The sequence below is a fragment of the Fusarium graminearum genome, chromosome 4, assembly GCF_000240135.3.
Source record: "Fusarium graminearum PH-1 chromosome 4, whole genome shotgun sequence".
Lineage (NCBI taxonomy): Eukaryota > Fungi > Ascomycota > Sordariomycetes > Hypocreales > Nectriaceae > Fusarium > Fusarium graminearum.
In genome coordinates, this window is record NC_026477.1 from 2,314,457 (window position 1) to 2,336,989 (window position 22,533).

Consider the following 22,533-nt stretch of genomic DNA (forward strand, 5'->3'; position numbering starts at 1 on the left):
GATAACTAAGCCAAAGCCACCGATTCGTCGCCGATATAGGAACAGTTGACTTATGCTATGAATGCAACGAACCAACAATGCATTGTCGTTAACAGGGTGTTTATCTTTAATGTGATGTCATATTCGTAACCAACACTGACTATAGAATAATACAAATGTGACCTCAGATCTTAATCAAAAACAAGTTAGATTACACCTCAGGTACATGGCTCGTTACTGAATCCACTCGATGCACCATATATACTAATCGAAAATCACAACTCTTCGTCTCCAACCTTGCTTTCCAGAGGTTTGTTCTTGGCAATAATCTCGCTCTCGACGATGGATCGTATCAGGTTCAATGTCAAGTCCCTCCCTCGCTCAATACTTGAAGGGGAAGCATCTGCCGGAACGTGGAGGAACACTGTCTTTCTTGGCCTTTTCTGCTTCCACAGCTCTGACAAACTTGAGTAGTAGATGAAGTCGCACAAGTAGTGCCCTGCGTCTTCGGATATGCGGACGTCATCATACTCCTTGGGGAGTATCGTTAGTAATAATCCAAAAGTTCAAATATGTTCTTCACTTACTGAACTGTGCCCTTGCCATAGAGAAAGAACCTGGTCGAGATCCAGCTCGGTTTCTATCTCCTCTGGTAGTCCTCGCCATGGCCAGTCATCCTTTTGGCGGTCTTCCTCCGAGTCAACAAATTCCCCATCAACGTCGGGGTGTTTGTACCCGTCACGGTGACCTCTCCTCTCGATGGAGTAGAATGGTCGCGGACCCGCCATGCCGATGTGGATAACAACGTCGAATGGCCGTGTTGCATCGTAGAACGACGGTACTAGGCCTCTCACGACTTGGTAGTTCACTCGGATAGGCTCTGGGTGCACCGAGATGCGCACGTTTGGTAGAAGAATAGCCGCATGCCTCGAGTTAGGGTCTTTGGCGCGCAATGGTGGCAGGTGTGACGGCAAACTGCTGGCGATCTCCCACGAAGGGTTGATGGGGTATTGCTCCCTGAAGGGCTATCAAGTCTAAGTATTAGCACAGTTCTTTAGAATCTTCTGCCTCTGTGTCCCCTTCTCTCTCTCTCCTCTCCAATTGTTCAACTGTTCGCAGTCCTCACAACGCAATGCGCTACGTTGGGTGACGTCGAGCGGGGCGGCTAATAAACATATGACGTTTAACATCAGGAAGAAAGGCAACATACACCAAAGCCCGTGACGAGCACGTTAATTTCTTCATGCTCTGCGATTTGTGAACCCATTGCGTGCTGAGGCTATTCCCAAGTAGATGTTGATAGGAAAATAAGGTCAAGTCAAGAGTCAAAATGGAGGAAGACGCTGTCTCGGTCTTTAACTTCCCAGTGGGGATAATGATGGTCACGTCTGTGATGGGCCGTCATAAGCTGAGTGAGAACTGAGAAGGCACAGTATTTAAGAAAGGATCCTGAATAAGACACAAATCTGACCTCAGTTGATTGATTAAGTATCCTGCTTACTTGTTATATCCTCCTTTTCCTCGGCTCTCTTCAGCCCTTCCGCTATTAATATAATAGACCCTAGAGCCGAGGGAAATCGGGGAGACGGCAAGCATGTTTCTTCAACAGGAACAGGAAAAACGCGGCCTGTCGCCATGTTAGGAAAGTCTAGGGTAACTTGTCTATCAATTTGAGGGACAATCTTTAGCATGCGTAAAAGAACTTTACTAAACAAAACTGCAGCATGGTAATTTGAAATACAAATAATAAAGAAATAAATACAGTCACTGAGTTTTTCAGTAACAATAAAGTATCGTTGATAGGATACTATCACATTCAATTGTGTCGAGATAGTGCCAGGTGAGAGTGATGTTTAGAGTACCCAAATCTAATTGAGGAAGGGTAGGAGAACCAATTTTGAACCTTGTTGTATAGATATTTATAGTAAAGATAGTAACTACAGTAAATACAGGTTTGAAAACGCAATAAGCACCGTATCTTCATTTATTTACTCATGTATAACAACATTGAGCACGTTGCCCATTTGTTCAAAGAGAGTCAGTCATTCGACGAGCGTCTCCACATTTCCTCTCGATGCGGAGTTTCCCAAAACGGTGTGAGCCATGAAGTAAGTAATGACTTGAATCCATCTTTTTATAAGCACGATAACCCGTTCTCAAACTTTCCAAATCATACATAAGAATCAATTGACATCCTCCAGGCATCTGTAATTGATCACAACACGCCAATCTCAAAGCAAATACCAAGGCGAATTGAGAAGATTTGCTAGAGTTACTACACCGCGCACCACATTCTTACTTCAACCTCTTACACTCTCACCGATACATCATGGGATCGACACCAGAGTACATCCAGCCTCCACAGGAACTCACCTTTGATGGGTTCCTGTTCGACATGGATGGCACCATTATTGACTCCACGGAAGCAGTGGTCAAGCATTGGGAAACGTGAGTACATACATGCATGTACAATACACAGAACCGGGTGACTAACTCGGCGTAGAATTGGCAACGAGATAGGCGTTGCACCCGAAGTTATTCTTGAAACTTCCCATGGACGACGAAGCATTGATATCCTCAAGATTCTTGCACCTAAAAAGGCCAATTGGGACTGTAAGTACACGCAAAAAAGCAAGCATGGCCAATGAGTTCAAGACCATGTAAAGATATGCATCCCAAAAGCATTATATCACTCATGGACAACTTGGTAGTGAGCAAGGCTGGCTAAGCCATGCCCCATCCACCCAACTGCCTCTGCGCGTTAGTCAGACTGAACAACCGCTGATCATTACCACAGATGTACGTGACATGGAGGGACGTCTTCCCAAGTACCACGGCCACGAGGCCGTCGAGATACCAGGCGCCCGTTCCATGCTAGAAGCTCTCATCGCCAGATCTAGCCCCTGGGCGATCGTCACGTCGGGCACTGTACCTCTCGTGACTGGATGGTTGCGTGCTCGAGACCTGCCTACACCGCTGCCGGAGCACCTCGTCACTGCAGAGTCGGTTGAGAATGGCAAACCCGACCCCGCCTGCTATCGCCTTGGCCGTGAGCGTCTCGGCCTACAAGCGGAGGATGCCCAGATTCTGGTCCTTGAAGACAGCCCAGCAGGGATTCGTGCAGGAAAGGCAGCTGGGTGCAAGGTCCTCGGTCTGGTGACAAGCCATACCGTCGAGCAGGTCGTCGCCGCAGAGCCAGATTGGGTTGTTCGAGACCTCTCCTCAGTCGAGGTGCTTCGGAGCGAGGGCGGCAAGGTGACCATCAAAATTTCCAATGCCCTGCGACTATGATCGGAGCCGTTTCGGGCAAGTTCGGTAGCGGATGATGTTGCAGTGGAACAGAAATCTGCTGGGTGTGAGAGGGAGACTGCCGAAGAAGATGGAGTCGTTAAGGGAGAAAACCACTAGATTTCATCATGATGATAGAACATTCAATAGACAAACTCAGAATAAGACTGGGGGGTTATTCCCTAGAGAAAGATAGGCGAAAGATCGACACACCAGAAAAGGCTTTTGACATCATCACTCACCTTCTCCCTTGACACAAGAGGGTACTTGTTTCTGGACCTTATTTCCTTTGTCTCTCCCTGGAGATCTTTATAACGATTTGACCCACGATGATCGACGGGCCAAAGTAACACAACTGGCGACATGCATGTGAGACCCATTGAAGAAGATGTTATGTCACATTGCGTTTGGAAAATCATCGTCACCGACAAGGGAGGCTCTCCTCTGCAAAAAATCCCTTGTGAACCACTCGATCCTCTGTCAGTTCAAGACAAAGACACGATGCTCGTCACCAATATTATCACACCCTCAAGCACCACAATCTCCACTTGGTAGCTTCTCAAGTGAGACCTTTCAGAACCACCACAACTGAGACGTGTTTTTTTGGTGCTCCTTTGTCTTTTCAGACATTATTTCTCGGCATCCACCTCCTCTTGCGAACCATGTTGCACGACACAGAGAGAGCAATTGTGTGTGCATCTTTAAAGGATAATCGTCGCCAAGCGCGCTATTGTCGTGGGCTCCAACACATCAGGTGCCCCAACAGTTGGGCCCATGAAAAATGTCTTGGTTTGGCACCTGTCAACGCACCGTTTCCTCCAGCGGTCCAGGCTAAGTAAGCTCAAGGGCAGCGTTCACAGAGTCCGTCGCCCGTTGAAGCGGGGACAATGGCAAATTTGCACACATGCAACGGAGTTGACGTGATACTATGTGGGCAAACGTGTTGGCAGGAGCAAAAACGCCGGTGTCGAGTTTCTCCCACTTTTGCTCTCTCACCCTGTCAGAGAAAGGCTCAGAGCCCACTGAGTCAAGGAGAGGAGTCGAAGCCCCCTTACCCCTGACGCGTTTGGCGGCGGCGTTAACTTGGCCGAGATCCCTTTCTTTTGTGGTTTCTCAGTGTCGGCTTGTTGAATTAGTATCCTCGCAACGAACGGCAGCCGGTTCAAGTGGGCCAAACAAACTTGACAAGAACCAGGGGAAGCATTGTGTCACGACAAGCTAGAAATGAAGGTTGTTCTTGGAGAGGCGTACGAGGTTGACGGGAACAAGAATAGCATCAACGAGGTGTCACAACGTTTGTCGACACAAATTTGCAGCTCGTTGCACCACATTGCAGGGCAGGCTTGCTGTAATATCCACACGTCGGAACAGTTCGGCCACTGCGGGTATTTTTTTTGTTGATTATATTCATCTAGCAGTAAATATGCTGTGTTTTTGTTTTCGTGCTCTCCCAAAGCTATGGGCGGCGGGCGCTGCAAGGTCCCGAACGCCAGTGTCACTGCCAGGCACAGAGCGACGCTCGCCTCGTAAAGGGGCGGGTAGTGACATGGCGGCTGATTTGGTGGCTGTCGCTCCTTTTACGGTCCTGCACAAACAGTCAAGTCGAAGGGAGTGGTGATTGCGAACCACAAACAGTCAAGAAAACGCATGGTGTTGCAATTACGACTTGCGGCCCCCCACTGAGACAGGACAAGGGGTTTCCTCCAGAGGGTCGATTCGGCATCCCACGCTCGAAGTAAAACACGACTTTCCGACAGGGCTTATTATCGTGAATTTAATCACATTGTCGGAGAATGCCGTCAAAGTGACAAACTCCAGGTAGGTGGCAGACGTGGCAGGCAAAGCTAACAAGCAAGCCACGGACAATTCTTTTGTCCGCGGAGAAAACCCCCAGTTGCTACCTATGCATCGTGGACCGAGCGCCGGTCCCCTGGAAATTCTTCGACCATCAATGCAGACGCCCTCTCGATTCGGATCTTTGTCCGTAATGTGGCTGGCTCAAATCTGTTTCGGGGCCCTTCTAAGTAGTCTCTAGGCTCGAATGTCGGGTGCTAGACTAGCCACATGAGACGGCCCAGATCGCATGCTAATAAACCGCATTTCTTTGTTGTTTCGTTTTTCCCCCTCTTGCTTAATATTAGCGGCGAAAAAAAAGGAAGAAAAAATAAAGAAAGAAAGAAGAAGGAAAAAAACACTGCGCATAAACCAGCCCTCAGTTGCGTATCCATCTCCTTAATCTTGCAGGAAGTCAACAACATGAGACGAGACGGTCAAAGTCTTTTTGACGGTAGTGCGTTTCGAAATTAAACGCTACCTACCTATTCAAGTTGTCTTTGAGAAAAAGGAAGCACTGGGGGCTCTGGTCAACTTCTATGACAACAATTGGTGCTAGAGTACAGAGTAACACTGTAGTTTATTGTAACTGCCATCATGGACATGCTTTCGATACAGCACATACATATCGATCGGGGCTCTTCCATGCATACCCAGGCAGTCCTGAGAGCGGGAAGGAATACACAACCATGGTATCGGTACAGCACAGCCAGGCCTATATCTTAGTAGTTAGACAAGACAAGACGGAGTGATTGATAATACTTACAACTTAACCAAGACCCACCAAAAGCTGATATCCATCACCGGGAGAGCAACCAAGCTCAGGTACCTCCCTAGTCAGGGCAAATAATACTACATTAGCAGGTATCCATTCACTATCCGTACCACTCCACAATAAAAGCTTGTCTAGAACAACATCGCCGCGTGTGTCAAGGTCAAGATTCAGGTCATTAGTTGTCAACCAAGTCTCCCAACAGTTGGGCTCACAAATAAGTCAATAACACGCATGTTATCAAAGTCATGCCATGAGCCTGACTTGGCTGAAGTTGCTTTTTCCTCCGTACAGGCGGTCTTCTCAGCTTCTCGCCTAAAGTAACAGGGCCTCTACAGCATGCATGCTTGAGACAGGGGAGAAGCGCCAAGGTTCGATGACCACGTGTTAGATGGATCTGTTTCTGGCCTTATCCGACAAGTTGAGAAACACGCAACCCTTGTCCCCTGTGCTAGAGTCTTTTCGGCCTTTGCGCTGGCCACGATCTTGTTGTCTTCATCTTAGTCTCTCCCATGGTCCAGCAGCCATTCATGCTGTCGCGTTTTGGGTGTTGACCCGAATAGGCGAATACTGATATGATATGCTCCACTCACTTACCACCGAGAAACCCAAATTGTAACTGCGACCCCCATGTACAGTCTCTCTCCAGCTCTAAGTTTTAGCGTAGTGCGAACGGGTTTCCTTTTCCTGACGACATAGCTGACACCCAAGGATCGGTTGTTACAGTAGAGAAAAGTCTTAAAAGGTATCGGTCTGATGCTTCTAGGTTTCCCCTTTGTTGGCAGCATCCAACACCTGATCGGCGGGAGCGGCCCGCCAAAGCAGTGGCAGAAGGTGAGCCATACTGTGGAGGCGTTTGACAGGTATTCAAAGTTGAAGGGAACGAGGTTTGAGGTCTCAAGGGCTCTTGGGGGACAGGGCATCACCAAAGATAGGATACGGGGATTAGGTTGAAGCTAATCCCAAGCTCCAGCAGCATGGCCATCGGATCTAAGGCTTTCGCTTAATATCTCGTTTGGCTGACCCACGAACTGGTCCAGCTGCTGATGAGGTAGGCCTAGAGCTTTCCAGAGAACTGGTAACTCTCCACCAAAAAGCTCTAGTAATTCCGCACTACCATGGCTAGCCTTGAAGCTGCCTCGAAGGTTCGGCCGCCCAATGAATAAGTGATCGATCATGCTTGATCCTTGCTGCTTTGCCATACCGTCCCTAGCCAAGTCCAGCCTTCCCCCCCATCTGCATTGCTTTGGCCTTTGCGGGTCGCTATGCACCACCACGAGAGCCAATCGCGACTTTAGTCTCTGTGGTGGCTCTGAGACATTATCTTCGATGAGGCAGCCGTTGTGGTTGGGCTAACGCTTAAGACGGACGCCTGGTAAGCGCCTCCAGATAAAATCGTAAAAACGGTGCTGCGTTTAGTCCTGATTAGTCCTCGTGCTTCTGAGTAATGTCTAAATCGTACGTTTTTCTTTCTCAAACCGTCGCTTGCTGCTTGGGCCCCTTGGGTCGCAGCCCTGTACACTTGTAGCGCCCGGAACAAATCAGGACGGTTTCGTTTTGGACTGGCAAAGACCCCTCGTTAGACGTTCTGGGAGCTGTTTGGACGGGAAGCTCTTGAGCTCTTTGCCCAAAGGGTGGGATCGCCCGAGGACCAGAGGCTTGCTTAACCGACTACCTGAGTGATAGTGATGTATCAATGCAGCCTGTACATTCATCTCATGCATATCAACAAGTGCGAGGTACTCGATTGGGTGCGTGACGTCCTCAATGTGTAAGTGCCGTGTACAATTGGGCTCGAGACGCTCGTAATCGTAGCTAGAATAGGAACAGTGTGTTACGAACACCAGCGTTTTCAGCTTGGGAAGGATCATGCTTACAGCGAAAAGAAATCGCCATACCATATGCTTCTTGATTCGGTCGAGTGGTACTCGAGCCCTGGTGGGCAAGGACAGTGGTCGAAGACAAAGACATATGCATAGCTCATTGATAATCCAGAACGACCCAGTCTGTCTATCAGTCAAACTGGCCAAGGTGATCGACAAGATCTGCCCCTGCCAGTGTCCGGGACGGCTTCTTCCCGGCAGCAACGACCACCTCCATGTTGTCAGATCGCATCTGGAATTCAATCCTTGTGTACGTTTTCCCCATGTCTTTTTCCGCCTCGGAATTTTTCTTTGTCAATGAGAATCTCCGCTAGGAATCTGAGTGTGATTATGCCCATTAATATTTTGCTATGTCGAGCACTCGACCTATTGTTCGCAGCTGAGGCAAAGCACGTATTTTTGTACAGTACCTGTGCTGAACAACTTCGTATACCAGGATCCTGGTCTTTCAAGGTCAATCATCCCCGCACTCAAGGACTAATCAAATCTCAGACCAGTTTAAAGGGGGGCATAATGGTGCACATCTTATGTAGATCATCCGCCAGGAGAATGCCTGTAACAAAAGCACACTCCATGTTGATAAAATGCTTTCAATATCCGCTCTCTTGCCCAAGTATCAAATTTTCTGCTTAACGTATTCGAAATCTCAGTAGATGTCGGGTCATAAGAAGCAAACAACACGGCATCATATCCTAGGAGTTAGAAGCCACTCCAAGCGGGTACTTGGTAGTGAATCGAGACCGTTCTGTTCGGCTTTGCCGTGAGCGTCGTTCTGCTTAACCCCACCCTGTACCTGAGAAGTGGATGTGCTGCGCCGCCGGTAACAAATCAAGTGTGGAGTATGTATGGTCCAATGGACGATGCAGTTACTCTTCACTCATGCCAAGTCAATCCATTTGGATATGAAGTTGTATCGACTTTCGAAACAGAGCCTGCTGCTGCAGATGCTGAAATATGTGCTGAATTCATCAGAATGCCCTGCTGTAAGAATCACACTTGGTACTGTATTGTCACAACACCAACTGTTGTGCCATGTCCAAGTGAAGATACAGTACTTAGCCGGGGGTTCGTGTAACTCTCACATTGGCTCATTTTCGTGGAAGGGAAGCACAATGACGGTGTTTCTTGCGATACTACATTCAAGCCCATTGTTTCAATAAATGATTTCCGGCCCACTAGGCCGAGAAAGAGAGCCATCATGGACTTCAACACTCAATTGTCGCCAGTCTCGGGTAGCATAATCTTGCCTTTCCTTAATGAATTCTTGTTTCGGATGACCCGCCCGACATCTGGCAAAGCTACCAGCCAGCCTGGATGTTCGCTTATCCAAGTCTTTGATTCGCATGCTGTGGCGGAAGACCCCGTCGCTGACTAGGATTGACTCGCCAAAGACTGCGGTCCTGTCACGACCATGTCCCAGTTCGCCATGACTGCGTGAGTCGTGGTAATTAAGTTGTCAGCGCTCAAAAGTTGCATATGGTACACCGTCCTCTCGAAAACATCGACGGGTGCATTTCGAATCTCTCCAATGGCCGCTCTGGCGTCACTCTCCTGCATGTGCGTAATTTGCGACCGGTCCCGCCAAGAGCCAACTGTTTCCCCCTGCACCCTTCACCGGTCGTGGCTTAAATTGTCACGCTGGGTAAACCTTGCTGATCAAGTTAGCTGGTGTGATCAATTGTTGAATACCAGAGCTTCAAAAAACGAATTTATACGTAGAGATTCGTTCTGAGCCAGTCATTGGATCTTGACGCAAAACATGATATCTTGATAGACAAGCCTGTGGTCATTATGGATAAAGTCTCGCTACACAGAAACCGAGCTTTCGGAAAAGCAGAGAGCTGAGGAACCATCTTCCTGGGAACCCGAATACACCACAGATGTAGTGGTCAAGCCGCTTACACAACTTCGCGCAAGTGGTTGTCTTGCTGCCGATCGTATCACGCCTCGAAGGCACCAAGTTGTGACGCCCGATATAGACAGTAGGGTCACACGCGAGTGCTGTCAACGGCTAGTATGCTCGGCTGTAGCACCATACGGAGCTGTCACTTTAAGGACAACCTTTGACAAGTAGCAGGTGTTTATTTCCAAAGAAGTAACATCGATGCCATCGTTTATGCGACAAGTCAGCAGAATACCTCCCAGATGGGTGGTGAATGCAACATTTAGAACGGATTTCTTGCATCCTGCTTTCCTCAGCTGTGAAAAGTGAGGGCGAAGATAGATACCAGACCTAGTTGAGAATGGTACATGTACATAGTCGCTTGTGCAAGGGTGGTAGAGTTATCGCGTACGCATCATGTATCTCTGTAAGTTGCCCGTCATTCGTCGACCGAAATCAGGTTGGGGTTCCTAATGGTTCATTATTTTTCTTTCTAAACTTGAGTAACCTTTTGGTTAGGCGACTTGAACGGACAAGACACGGCTTGTTTGGTGTGGACAACCACCAAGTAGGGCAAACTAATAAACGAGGCTGCGGGATCGAAAATCTCTCCGCAGGGTTTGTTCGTAACAGTCGCTGTTGGTGTGATAGACAATGTGGTTGCACAGCTAAAATGACCTTATTATGCCGTCCGCCACAGCGGGTATGACAAAAGCAGTGCTGCCCAAATAGCAGATCAGTCAATCACTGTGCGCCATGATAAAAGACAAGAGCAACATGGAGACGAGAGTAAATATGTGAGCCAACTGGGCCAATGTGAAGTGAGGCATATCCTTGCGCAGAATTTTGCGAGGGTAAAAGCAAGCTGTCAGCACTGCAGCAAGGTTCAGGTAGAAAACGATGAAGCAATCACGAGAAGAAGGCGGTTGTGGTGAGGTGGCAAAGCTGTGCTTGAAATGGAAAGCATGTGCTGTTTTGGGACAACCTCTTTCCTCCACAGATCCGAGTAGGTAGTCTAGTATCTTGGGGTAGGTACCCCTCCTGCACTGTCCTGTTGTCATGATGCCTCTTAAACCTGCCTGCATTCAGCTCGTTCTTGCCTCCATCCAGGAGGTCTAGGCCTCGAATGGTGATCCCAGCAGGGGATCGAGATACCCAAATATGATTGGTTGAGTTCCCGCATCTTGATGGTTACTAGGTACGATACATGTGTGTACAGCACTCTGCAAGCGCTGGACCTTTACCTTACAGGGGAGCTGGATGCCCGGTCAAGACCCAGGTTCCCTGCAACATCCTACCTCTAAACACAACATTTGCTTTCTTACTTACCTGGGTATCCAATCCAATGCCTTCAAGTCTGCATTATTAGGCGCAGAACCTCTTGATTGCACCAACTCAGTTGACAGTTAGTTGCACTCATGCATGAGAATGCCCTTGGAGGACGCATGTTTGCTTGAGGAGGTAGGTTGAGACAAGCCAAGTCGAGTCCACTGTACACCCATCATCATAATACCAGTCGACGAGTTGATACTTTCCAGTAAGATCGAGCCCTCTTGACTTCCCAAGCTATGAGTGCAAGATATTGCACCCCGAAGACTTGCTGTTGACTCCCACTCAACTAACCGTGGATATAGACAACGGCGAAAGGGTAATATCAACGACAATGCCAACAGTCTAGACATCCTACGCCTACCTGTCCAAATAAGGTCAAGGCTCACAAGATTGAGCGCCGCCGCCCTGGGACCCGGCCCTACCATCCCTACCAACTTGCACCGACCCTTCGAGATCTAGCGCACTGCCTTGCAACTTCTTTGAGCGTAGGGTCAAGCACAAGCACAGGCTGGCGCGGGACCCGCCCGCGAGAACGGTGACTCCAAACCCAAGCTGAGGGCTCGTCCGCCGACATCATCCCTGCATTCAACCCCTGTCCACCCTTCCCAACGACAAGGCTACGCGAGGTTTCGTTTTAGGCGTGCGCCGGGGTCTCTGAGGGTGTTGCAAAGGAGGGAGCGCTCCGCGCCGGCCTGTGCTGCCGTCGTGGCGGCGCCCTGGCCATACTCTCGATCCACAGTCCTGTATCCCTCCGAAGTCTCCCTTGAGCCTGGTACTCCTCTCTGTCCTAAGTTCGGGACCTGAACCCAGAGTTGTTCTAGGTACCTGGCCAGAGCGCAGCATCTAGACATTCTTGTATGTACCTAGCCGGTGGCACCCAGAATGTGTTCGGGGCCGCTGTTGCTCTACCCATGACGAGGAGAGCGTCTCGCTGTGTTGTGATCTCCTCCCCCGGCCATGTTGGTCCCAGGGGTCTGAGTGCTTGTCCTGACCCCAGTTCCCTCGGGTATGAACCCACACGCCATCTCGCAGATTGTCTCTCATGACAGGGCCATAATGACTGCCGCTGTTTTCCAAGGACCCTCTCTGGCTATCAGCTGTGTACAACGCGTACAAGTCCTTCCCTTCTTTTACCCTCGCACGCCCCTCCGAATCTCCATCACTGATTTCCCTTCCGACTAAGAACCTCCTTCGTCAACTTCATCCTTAAGAAGGCACTTTGACTGATCTTTGTCTCACCTTTGCGGAACCCTCCTCGCTTGCCTGTATTATCTGACGTCCAAGAAACGCTCTTCAAAAGACCACTCCATCCCGCTATCCCACCCAGACTCTCGGGTATTCACGACATCTTCACTCTTTTTGTCTTTTATATTGCCCAGTACTTGTCTGACCCAGTCACTCTTTACTTGTACTCGACAGGATATTGCTCTATTATCCGTTCGTTCTTCAAACACCCCGAGTGTCGCAGGTTCACGCTTCAACTTACACGCGGCTCTGAATCTTCATTCCAATCATTACCACCACCTCGCATCTTACATTCCTCAGAAGCGGCCCGTGATGGAGAACATGGGTTCATACCACCACCAACCCCAATGGCCTGGTTGGGCTTACCAAAACCATACCAGCCAGTACCCCAGATACTCTCAGCAGCTACCTAGTTATGCTGCTTATCTTCCCGAATCGATGGAGCTCTACAATGCTCATCAGGGTCATCTCCTACACCGTCACCAAATGTCTAGAACAACTGAGACAAAGCCTAGACTCTCCAAAGAAGAGGTCGAGGTACTCGAGGCTGAGTTTCAAAAGAACCACAAGCCCAACAGCACAGTTAAGAAGGCATTGGCCGAGTCAATGAGAGTCGACAACGCTCGCATCAACGTATGTCCCAAGTCAAAACAGGTCTTTTACTCTACTGACAATATAATAGAACTGGTTCCAAAACCGACGAGCACGGGAGAAGAAGGAGAAAAACATCCGGGAGTACGCGGCCAAACAAAGATTGGACAAGGACACGGCAACCAACGAAGCTGGTGTTCATTCAGACGACGATCGTCTCTCTGACCGTGTTGTTTCCAGTGCTCCTTTCCCAGCCCCTCGCCTTGTTGGAGCCCGGACGACAAACATATCGAGCCCAGAGCAAGAGAGCGAGAATGATACCAGTCAACCTGACTTTGGGGCCGGGTCGTCTCCTGACCTGTCTTCCCAGCCAACGCCTGAACCTCTGTCTGCATCGACCAGTACATCTCTTGCCTGCTACAGCCAGTACCCTCAACTCATCGTGCCGGAAGACGAGGATGAGGTCACCCCTTCTCTGCCTCAGCAGTGCTTCCCTAGGCTATCCACATCGCCTATCCAAGAGCAATATATGTACTCCAGAAACGGCGTTGCTGTTAGCCAGTCCAACCAGCCCTCGATGCTAAAACCTTCTCCTTCTATGGACATTGCCTCTCGTCGAAACAAGCGTCCCCCTCAACTTGCAATCAACGCTCCTCGCAGTTTTTCGGCAAGCGGACCCAGAACTGGGATCGACATTGGAAGAAGAGCTGAGGTGGGACATTCGATGCGCCGCGTTGCTTCTGCAACTGGAGTTGGACGCGTCGGTAAGCCCATGACTGGCCCCCGAAGCCCTTACTTTGAACGAAACCCCGACGCCTTATTGCAGTTGAACCGCTCCCCCAACTTCCAAAAGGCAGCAACCATTGCACCACCCACTCCCAACACTCCTGTTGTTGCACATCAGCAGGGCCTGTGTGAGGCCACTCCAGCCAGCACCGTGGGATACGAAGAGAAATACCCAATGGATCTAGCAATCCACGACCCAACACTCCGAACACCACCCACCACTCCTGGAGTCATGGATCACTTGTACAACAACGATTCTAATTACCAAGTTGCCATAGCTGATGAGCCTTTGGTGACGCCAGGACTGGTAGCTTTTCCCCACGACTTCGAGGTGCCTGGCTCATCGGGTCAAGTGCCCAACTACCTCTCTCACGGGTGCGCTAGCCAGCCTCAAACTCCATCATACGCTGCCCCGATGGGACCTACCTATTTTGGCTTCGCTGGCGGCAACGCCGAATACAATTGGTCTGATGATGCTTCGCTATCAGCGCACTCATCCCCTGGACAGAGCCAGCAAAACGTCAACTTCATGAACATGACCCCCTCGAGCTTCACCTACTCAGACAAGTAATTGTCCTTCACATATATTCATCAACACCTTGCTTTTCAGCACCAGCATTTGAACTTTGTAAATAAACAGCGATATTTTGCTTTCTTTTATCTTCTACTTCAAGGACATTGTACAGTATAGACTCGGTGCCTTTTTATCAGCAGGAAATGGCAAAAGAAATGCCACTCATGGCGATTACTTGATATTTTTTCCTTTGTTCCTTGTGCCCGGGATACTTGACGAATGAAATCAACGGCATCACACCCTAATGTAATGGGAATACGGCACTGGATGGCGCTCAGGAATGTACACAGGGAGCGGGGATTGTTCGCCATGGGATATCAGCTACACAAGCTTGGGCGCAAAAATTTGACAGGAGCAGCAGGTGATGATGCATCAGTGCTGACTCTTGAGGAGCCAGACCAAAGCATAAGACTGAAGGGAGGATAACCAAGTTGGAAAAATAGAGAAAATGACAAAATTCAACCACAGAATATAATAAGCCAACTAAGTCTTTATCTATTAAACTGTCGGATAAAGACAATCTTATGTAACATGGTTTCTAGACTTATCGGGCCGTGCTCGCGCTGCTTATGCGAGTTGCTCAGTAAAGCTTTCAACGTGTAGAGAAGAACAATCTCCAATCCTCTTGACGACGGCATGATGTTAAGTCTTTGACGCGTCAGACTTAACTAACATCTTTGAGGTGGTGTCCCACATTCCTTTCCTGCAAACTGGTTGCTCCAAAGCAGGAACGGTTTTTGTCTTGATGGAGAGAGAGACTACGCCGGGAAACTTTATTCGTAGGTCAAATCAGCTTGTGATTCATAGTAATGAACCAAGGTTGATGGTTGGTTGCACAAGCCTCAACCCAGGAGTCGGGTTCCGTCAACTCCAACTCTTCGTCCCAGACCGTGAACAAGTTTCGGGGTTCGGCCCCACAGCCATACGTAGCCAATTGGGCAGTTTCATTATCGATCGTCAAATAATGGCACTAGTGAAACTTATTGTACACACAGGTCCCGCTTTGCACGTTCCAGGATCTGTTCCGAGGCAATGGATGTAGGCGGGAGATCGACACTGCAAATGCCGGGGTACAATTCCAATGCTGCAGCGATATACTGTATGTAACTATATACTGTACTGTACTATACATAGTACCTGCGTTGTGGATGGGTCAGGCGCCCAATTTAATCAAAGATGATTGAACGACCGATGTTGGTTTTTTTCTCTAGTTTGGTGATGATGCAAACAACAGGCCATTTCGAGGCATCTAGTTTCCATGGCCGTTTCCTCTTCCAGCATGTTAAGAAGAGCAGCCATGCCGTAAATGGCATTTCCACGCTTTGAGGGAATTAGTCAACCTGAGTCTGAAAAGACAAACGGCACCAACTCTTGGTGGTGTTTATTCAACGGCTGTTCAGTCAAGAGAATTCGATTTGGAGGCTTGACAGTTTTCAACAGCCAAGAATCTCACATTGTAACCTAGTGCAAGGGCAAACGACTTTGAGGAATGCACATCTCTGTTCCTTGCAGTAATGCGTGGGGTGTGTATTAGCCAACCACATGGGAAACTCTAGGAGCCGTGGCTATAGAGTGTTTGCCGTTTTGTTAACCTGTGTATAGATTTTAAGATTCCAACACAACCAAAGACACAGCTTGACTTTGGAAGGGTTATATAACACAAGGAAGATACGTGAGGCCAGCATCATTTCATATTCAAATGTTTCAAGTACTTTTTTTTTTTTTTAAGGCACCTAGTCAATTTAGTAAGCTTTATCAACACCCATATCTAACTGTTTGGTTCCTACAATACGTTGTCTCGGAGGCCAAGGAAAACAGTCTATCCCAAGTCGCACAATTTGGTGACAAACAGCAAGTTGCAGTAAGTCACGGGTTGCGCAATCAAGTACTCAAGTTCATCACGAGAAACAGTAATAAGGAGATGAGGTTATAACACAGCACATGCTGTACAATAACTGTTGACTTAATTGGGTAAATGGAAACTCGAGAACACTCGAACTCACACGCCACAGAATATTCTCGAGTTCCTTGCTTTTGTTTGCGTTCAACACCAGAAGACCAACGTGGAGGAAAAGTCCAGATGTCCTGGTTAAGCCAACCCCCTGTTCGCCTATGATTTTTTTTTACCTTTTTCAAAAGGGTGGTATGATAAATTGATCATTGATTAACGGCTTTGGTGGATTGAACATCACGACGTCACTTTTAATGTACCAGCCACGCGAGTCACTAGAGATTAAGACTATAGGTAGTTTGGATATCGTAGACAGATCGATCTCTAGGAAAATAGGACCAAACAATCGGTAGCTGGCTTCTGAACCCGATCGATGACGTGAAATACAATGAGAGATTCGTGACATGACAGGAAACGCGTCATGCATCTGTCGGTCTTTAATATGCCGACCTAAACAAAAAAGAAACGCAAGAATGAAAAAGTCGTGGGAAATATGTAGACCTTGCTTGTGCTGTGGTCCAGGATGAGGCATGAGATGCATATAGGCATCTAAATTATAGTGCAGTTTAGTGGTGCGAGTCCTATAGAAGCTCAACTTCCTAGGACATGACAACATGTACAGCTTCCTTCAATAAATCCGATCTAAAATTTAGATAAATTCGAAATATGAAGACGTATAATACGATAACTGGTTTCCTGTATCATATACAACCTACAACCTATCAGGCTTCTAAAATCTACCCAATGTAATACCTCATGTGTAATTCCCATTGCAAGATATGTCAACTGTAATGGATGAAAACGCGGTGCGGTTGAGCCAACGCGACAGTGGTCCTGCCGAATACGTCAGTGGGTAGCCCAACCGTTGTCTGCTATGAATCGCGCACGCGCCAACTCACGTAAACCACTTAAACCCTCGTGAAATATGCTATCTAATTTGAGTCGCTATAAACAACAACAGGTTATTTTTTGCAACCTTACAACTATGCTCTATAGCCCTTTTTTGTTTCTTGCCTTATAATATTACCAAATGGAATCCGTTGTATGATCATCCCACCGTATACATGTCATTTTCCGCCATTGCTGGCAGCGACGCGTCGCGTCCAGCGCGGTTGAGGATTTTAACTCCAAGCTCAGAGGGGAGCTTAAATCACAAAGATGAGCTGCGTTCACCTGAGAACCGCCCGAGAAAGAGGGCCGACTCAGTAACAATGGACCTCTTGAAGCCCTCAATTTCTGTCAAAGTCAGTAATTGTCCATTCTCGCACTATTGAATACCCCAGCTCATTCATGATACAATAGCCGCATCCGCCGAAGCTTCACATACAGCCTCGTATCCTCCATCCATTGATGATCCTCCCTCGCGAACGTCTACCGCTGTCCTGTATCGATTTCCATGCCACAAGTGTCGATCTCGCCTCTTACCGTTTATTCGAAGCCAACATCAAAATTCTCGACCTGGAAAGCCGCATGGGCTCCGTCCCTGTCGTTCTTCTCGCTAGAAAAGAAGGGAGTCGCGCCGTATATGCCCTCGAGAAGCAGGAGAGTGGACTGTATGCTGTATGCAGATTAGGTCCCTGGGTAAACCTGGATCTCTTGGCAGACAGTGCAACTGCCGTCTGTCGAGAACGCCTGCATCCAACCGCCAGAAGCGAGCATCAAAATCAGAACGCCCTGTCTGCGACTACTACGCCCCATATACATAAGGAAGAGAAGATAAAACGTGCCGCCATAGAGGCTTTCCAGTCTCAAGTTCGGAAACGACGAAGGTCGCAATCTGTCTCGACGTTGGCCGAATCCGTGAAACAAGAGGCAACAGAAGCTGCCACGGAGTCGAAGCTGCCGTCCCCCATCATCCAACCAGAAGAACTCGCGAAGAGGTCAAGCGAACACACGGCGCAGGTACCACCTTTGGCGATCTCAAATGATGCCAAGATCGAAGTGCCCCCCCAGCAGCAAACCGCTGAAAGCATTTTTGATACACTCAGAACTCAGTACTTTGACACGTTGTACAAGTCTATGGTGGGCATGAACAAACTCGCCTTTCTTCACAGTTGCTAACCGGAAAAGGGATCACTCGCCTATTTTGCTAAAGGGCCGCTCTCACGCGCTCGTTCGGCATTTCATCTTGACCTTGAATCCAATCTCGACTTGGCTGATCTTATTGAGTTTTTGACGAGCCTTCTTCTCACCACCGTACAGATCGAGAAAAAATATCGCGAAACTGTTCCTGCACTTATTACACACATGAAAACGATAGTCGACAGTTCCGATGAAGGCCGAAAAAGAAAGCGTCGGGCCAGGAAAATGAAAATTGGCAAGGACGGCCTCTATCCACACGAGCAAGCTCACATCAGAAAGTGGTGGGCTACCAACAAGCCTGAACTAAAAGATGATGAAACGAATGTGTCTGACCACCAAATCAAGTCTATCATTTCCATGCTTCGCACGAGAGAGACTCAACTCCAGATGATCATCATATTGGAAATTCTTGCATTGACTCCTTTGAAGCCTGCGGAGGCGGAAGATAGCCAGCTTCCTCTGTTGCCCGGTGTTGCCGAGTCTCAAGGTGATATGGTTCCTCCGTCAGCCAAGAAGCGAAACAAGCACAATCTGCCCGTGCTTGTGGATGTCCATGCTGATCGTTTAACAATCTGGCAATCCACTGTATCTGACGAGCAGCTGCTGCTGGAGGATTCGCAAATCTCACAGGCTTTAGATGGACAATCCCAGCAGAAGTCATCTTCAGAACCTCTCAAAGACTTCTGCGTCGACATCATTGTGCCATTGTAAGTGTCGAACTAGCCATGGTCACCGCTGCCGCCACGACTAACCATGTTGAACAGCTTTTCTCACAGACTACCGGAGCTTTGTGACTCAATCAACCGCAAATTAGGAGGACCTGTCATTGTGAAACCCTCAAGGCCTAAAACTTCGAGGCGACCATCCAGCAAACAGTCTCCAAAGCCAGGTGCAGTGGCAAAACGCTCTGTGTCGGGACAACCCACAAGGACATTACAAAGAGCGCTTTCGACAGAGCAACAGTCTCGGCGAAGTATTTCCAGGGGCCCCAGTAACATGATTGCTCTTATGCGATCCGCGACTACCACTTCCTTGCCAGGAATCAAACGGGAAGCAAGCGATCCTGCCTTGGCCAAGTCGGTGCTGGGCTGCGACCCGGACTTGATTAACAGAAAGAGTGGTCCTTTGTCACGAAGCAGCAGTGTATCCAATTTGCAAGATGTCAAGTTTAGCAAGAAAGCACAGGTTGAAGCAGAGTTGAGGGATGCCATCTCTTCGCTGAGAAAGCCGAATCGCCAGGTGGTTGGCAGAGCACTGGCTGAAGCAGCAGAGCGCCGTGCAACCGTGAGCTCTTCGGCAAAGAGTAAGTATCAAAATTCAAACCTAGAAATCCTTCAGCTGACATAGTTACAGAAGCGAGAAAGCCAGGCAGGAGTTCCGTCGGTACACCGCTTGTGAAGGCGACGCCTGCGAACATGCGTTTCAAGGATGTATTTGCCTCGAAGCCCAATATAATGGACACACCCCTGATGAGTACCGAGGATGTCATTCCTCCTTCTAGCCTTCCTTCAATGGTTCCCTCCACAGGTCTCCGTGGAGGAGGTCAACGGAACGCTTTTCGGCAGAACCGAACTCCGGATTTTGAGAGGATTGGCAGTACGCCAACCAAGGGTGTATCGACTTTTATTCGGCGGCCCGCAGATGATCCAGATGTTTTGCCATTTCCACCTTCCTCACCATGTTTGGAACGTAGAACTGTGTCTACTGCGAATCTGTTCAACCCTACAGGTATTTCGGGTCGCAAAAGAAAGGTAAGTTTCGAATCATCTCTGAACGATGAGATCTTGGCGACGCCTGTGAAGGCTATCAAAACAAAGAGCATAGAAGATCTGGAAACCATGAGAGTTGAACCTGAGCCCGCCAAGTCGGTATCAATCTATCAGAAATTGGGATGGGATGACGATATAGATGACCTGTTATGAGTTACCTATCGGAGCATTTACAGCGGTATTTTTTTTATTTTTTTTTACAAAGGGACATGCATTGTATGCAGCAGGAGTTATTAGCATTGTTAAAAGGCGTTCAGAGTATTGCAAAACTGTATCCACAGCAGTATTCCAGATACGATACATGATACAAATAATACGAGTTGAACATGAACGACTTTGGCCCATATGGCAGCACCTCACGCCGCCACCCCTTCTACCAACATGGTGGGTAAGTCTCTAATATCGACATGTTCCTGTGATCCTAAATCCACGACACGCATCGCCTCCAGGCCTACAACACCTTCTTGCAGCGCCAGGAACTGAAGCTCGACTACGTGACAGGCCCCGGGTGCTAGAGGGCCAACGCGCGTATCAGCGCTTAAGCACACAACGTCCGTAGACTCGACGGACGAGTTTTTCTGTAATGCATGAAGCACACTTTCATCTGTGACTGCATCGGCGACGTCTTTCTGCCCTTGTCTTCGGCCGCCTACCGAAGGCGGCCGTGTCATGCGGACCTCGCCTCGCCGTCTTTTAGGAATCGCAACCAAGGCAAGCTTGCGCGGAGGCACGGAGGTTTTGTCTGTAGCACGGTTGACAATATAGACAGTCCAAGAAAAGATTTGTCCTGGATGGACCGGCTCAGATGGACCGGTGAAAGTCATGGTAATCCCAAGTTCTGCGACAGAGGCCTCTGTATTAGATGTGGCAGCCTCAAGAGTAGGGAGGGCGTCCGGGCGTATGACAGATGGCGATATTAGAGGGTGGACCGCTTGTCCGGTGATTGATAGCTGAGATGGACGATGAGCGCGGACAATGCCCGTTCCCGCGGTTGCTGAACCATAGCCAGGGTTGACAGGAAGGGTGAAATCGAGTTGAGTTGTCCACGACATGGTCATTGTAGGCGTACAGCGGCCAGGCACAACCTGGGCGGTAGCGGAGATTGTTATATCGAGTTCTCGCATAGGGTTCTTGACAGTAACATCGTGCTGGCGGGGAGTAATGCAGTAGAGAAATGTGATATGGTCATGAGACACGCAAGCAAGGGGAAGTTGCATGCCTGCATCGTCGTTGAGATTCTCAATAGTAGCGTCAAGGATCGAGAGATCGATCTTGTCTAGTGCTATCTCACAGTCAAAATGAGAAGTAAAATCAACTTCGAGCAGCGCAATAACAGCCGAGCTTGTTGGCGATGTAGTCGGCCGCGAAAAGCGAATTCTTGTATGGATAACAGGAAAGATTCTGTGCTCAATCTGCGGAAGCGCTCGTATATGTTTTGTCGCATCTTGTGAGCGTGTCACAGGAGCGACTCTCGACACTCGAAGGGCTGACAGCCGAGGTTTGACTCCGCCAAGCGCAGCGTCACTACCGAAAGACTCGAGCAGATTAAAACCAGAAGGCACTCCGCTTTGAAGGTAACCGCTCCCCTTTCCGATGATATCGGTTGATAGTTCTGGCTTCAGACTCGCGGATGCAGTAAAAGTGATGGCTGGCGTAGAAACTCGCGTTCGGGGTCGACTGAGAAAGATGGGCAGCTTCCAGACAGCAAAGACATTCTGGGGTTCGTTCTCATCGCCGCTTTCTTCGTCACTTTCATCATCTTCATCTTCTTCCTTCCCTTCTCCATCGACAATAATGAAAGGGTCATCGATGTCCGGGACAGTACCTGAGAAGATACTCTCTGAAGTGGAATTTTCCTTGCCGTGAGTGCTCTGGTTGATGATGTGGGCTTCAACGGATATCACCAGCCGGCTGATGTGGGCGCGGAGCGTTGATTCATCTTTCCACGGGCTTTTGAGTAGTAATAGAACATTTACAGTCTCGTCTGGTGATGTGTCAGAAACAAAACCTGGCAAAATGCAAACAGACTTACCAAAGAATAATGCATCTCGACGCTTAATCGACTCTAATATAGACTTTCCAGGTTCAACACCTTTGAAAGCTGCTTCCAGATCCAAACTTGTATCTTCTGGTACAAGATATGACAGTTGAGATTGCTCTGCGAACTCAGTTGTAGGGTCTGTGATGAAGAGGCTCCTCTTAAGCTGAGTGAGAGATTCAGGCTCATGGTCATTAGACTCTGAAGGGATAGACTCCCTGTCTGGAGTTATCCCGGAGTCCGACATATTAGGTAGATGATATGAGTAGCCCTTTTTCACAGGAGATTTAGTCTTGAACTATCCAGACTCTAAAATCCGTGTATTTTCGAAGGACTTGTGCTTTTTATTGTTGATTAGATTATCCGTGTAAGTCGGAATGCAACTCATACCCCCCCTTAGCGACGTGAAGCCACTTGCCTGTACAATTGCCTTAGTCATCATGTCACCAAACAGCTTGTCGCGATGGCCACTTGATCCGTGCGCAAAAAAGTTGGTGGCGCCGAAATCGACTTGAGCACCTCCGCGTT

General features: G+C 48.6%; 6 protein-coding genes across 6 annotated transcripts; 4 read left to right on the plus strand and 2 right to left on the minus strand.

Annotated features, from left to right (window-relative positions):
* Nucleotides 1-254: 254 nt before the first annotated feature.
* FGSG_13058 (uncharacterized protein) lies at nucleotides 255-1,246 on the minus strand (the record flags this gene model as incomplete). Its single annotated transcript, XM_011328494.1, has 4 exons — nucleotides 255-512; nucleotides 567-1,004; nucleotides 1,106-1,144; nucleotides 1,190-1,246. 4 exons carry the CDS (start codon nucleotides 1,244-1,246, stop codon nucleotides 255-257), a joined length of 792 nt encoding a protein of 263 aa, XP_011326796.1.
* Nucleotides 1,247-2,308: 1,062 nt separating this feature from the next.
* Nucleotides 2,309-3,270, plus strand: FGSG_07096 (uncharacterized protein; the record flags this gene model as incomplete). Its single annotated transcript, XM_011328495.1, has 3 exons — nucleotides 2,309-2,427; nucleotides 2,483-2,592; nucleotides 2,777-3,270. 3 exons carry the CDS (start codon nucleotides 2,309-2,311, stop codon nucleotides 3,268-3,270), a joined length of 723 nt encoding a protein of 240 aa, XP_011326797.1.
* A 5,326-nt stretch (nucleotides 3,271-8,596) lies between these two features.
* On the plus strand, nucleotides 8,597-9,130 carry FGSG_13059 (uncharacterized protein; the record flags this gene model as incomplete). The annotated part of the gene is made up of 2 exons (XM_011328496.1): nucleotides 8,597-8,738; nucleotides 8,859-9,130. The coding sequence occupies 2 exons, from the start codon at nucleotides 8,597-8,599 to the stop codon at nucleotides 9,128-9,130; spliced, it is 414 nt and encodes a 137-aa protein (XP_011326798.1).
* Nucleotides 9,131-12,162: 3,032 nt separating this feature from the next.
* Nucleotides 12,163-14,626, plus strand: FGSG_07097 (uncharacterized protein). Its single transcript, XM_011328497.1, has 2 exons — nucleotides 12,163-12,847; nucleotides 12,897-14,626. The coding sequence occupies exons 1-2, from the start codon at nucleotides 12,701-12,703 to the stop codon at nucleotides 14,160-14,162; spliced, it is 1,413 nt and encodes a 470-aa protein (XP_011326799.1). The 5' UTR covers nucleotides 12,163-12,700; the 3' UTR covers nucleotides 14,163-14,626.
* A 2,554-nt stretch (nucleotides 14,627-17,180) lies between these two features.
* On the plus strand, nucleotides 17,181-20,120 carry FGSG_07098 (uncharacterized protein; the record flags this gene model as incomplete). Its single annotated transcript, XM_011328498.1, has 6 exons — nucleotides 17,181-17,360; nucleotides 17,419-18,138; nucleotides 18,319-18,905; nucleotides 18,963-19,501; nucleotides 19,552-19,949; nucleotides 20,001-20,120. 6 exons carry the CDS (start codon nucleotides 17,181-17,183, stop codon nucleotides 20,118-20,120), a joined length of 2,544 nt encoding a protein of 847 aa, XP_011326800.1.
* A 203-nt stretch (nucleotides 20,121-20,323) lies between these two features.
* Nucleotides 20,324-22,252, minus strand: FGSG_07099 (uncharacterized protein; the record flags this gene model as incomplete). The annotated part of the gene is made up of 2 exons (XM_011328499.1): nucleotides 20,324-21,951; nucleotides 22,000-22,252. 2 exons carry the CDS (start codon nucleotides 22,250-22,252, stop codon nucleotides 20,324-20,326), a joined length of 1,881 nt encoding a protein of 626 aa, XP_011326801.1.
* Nucleotides 22,253-22,533: the final 281 nt, after the last annotated feature.

Coding starts and splice junctions, on each gene's coding strand:
- FGSG_07097 (XM_011328497.1), top strand. CDS start 12,701: ATGTCTAGAACAACTGAGACAAAGCCTAGACTCTCCAAAGAAGAGGTC. Junction 12,848..12,896: donor TCGACAACGCTCGCATCAAC/GTATGTCCCAAG, acceptor ACAATATAATAG/AACTGGTTCCAAAACCGACG.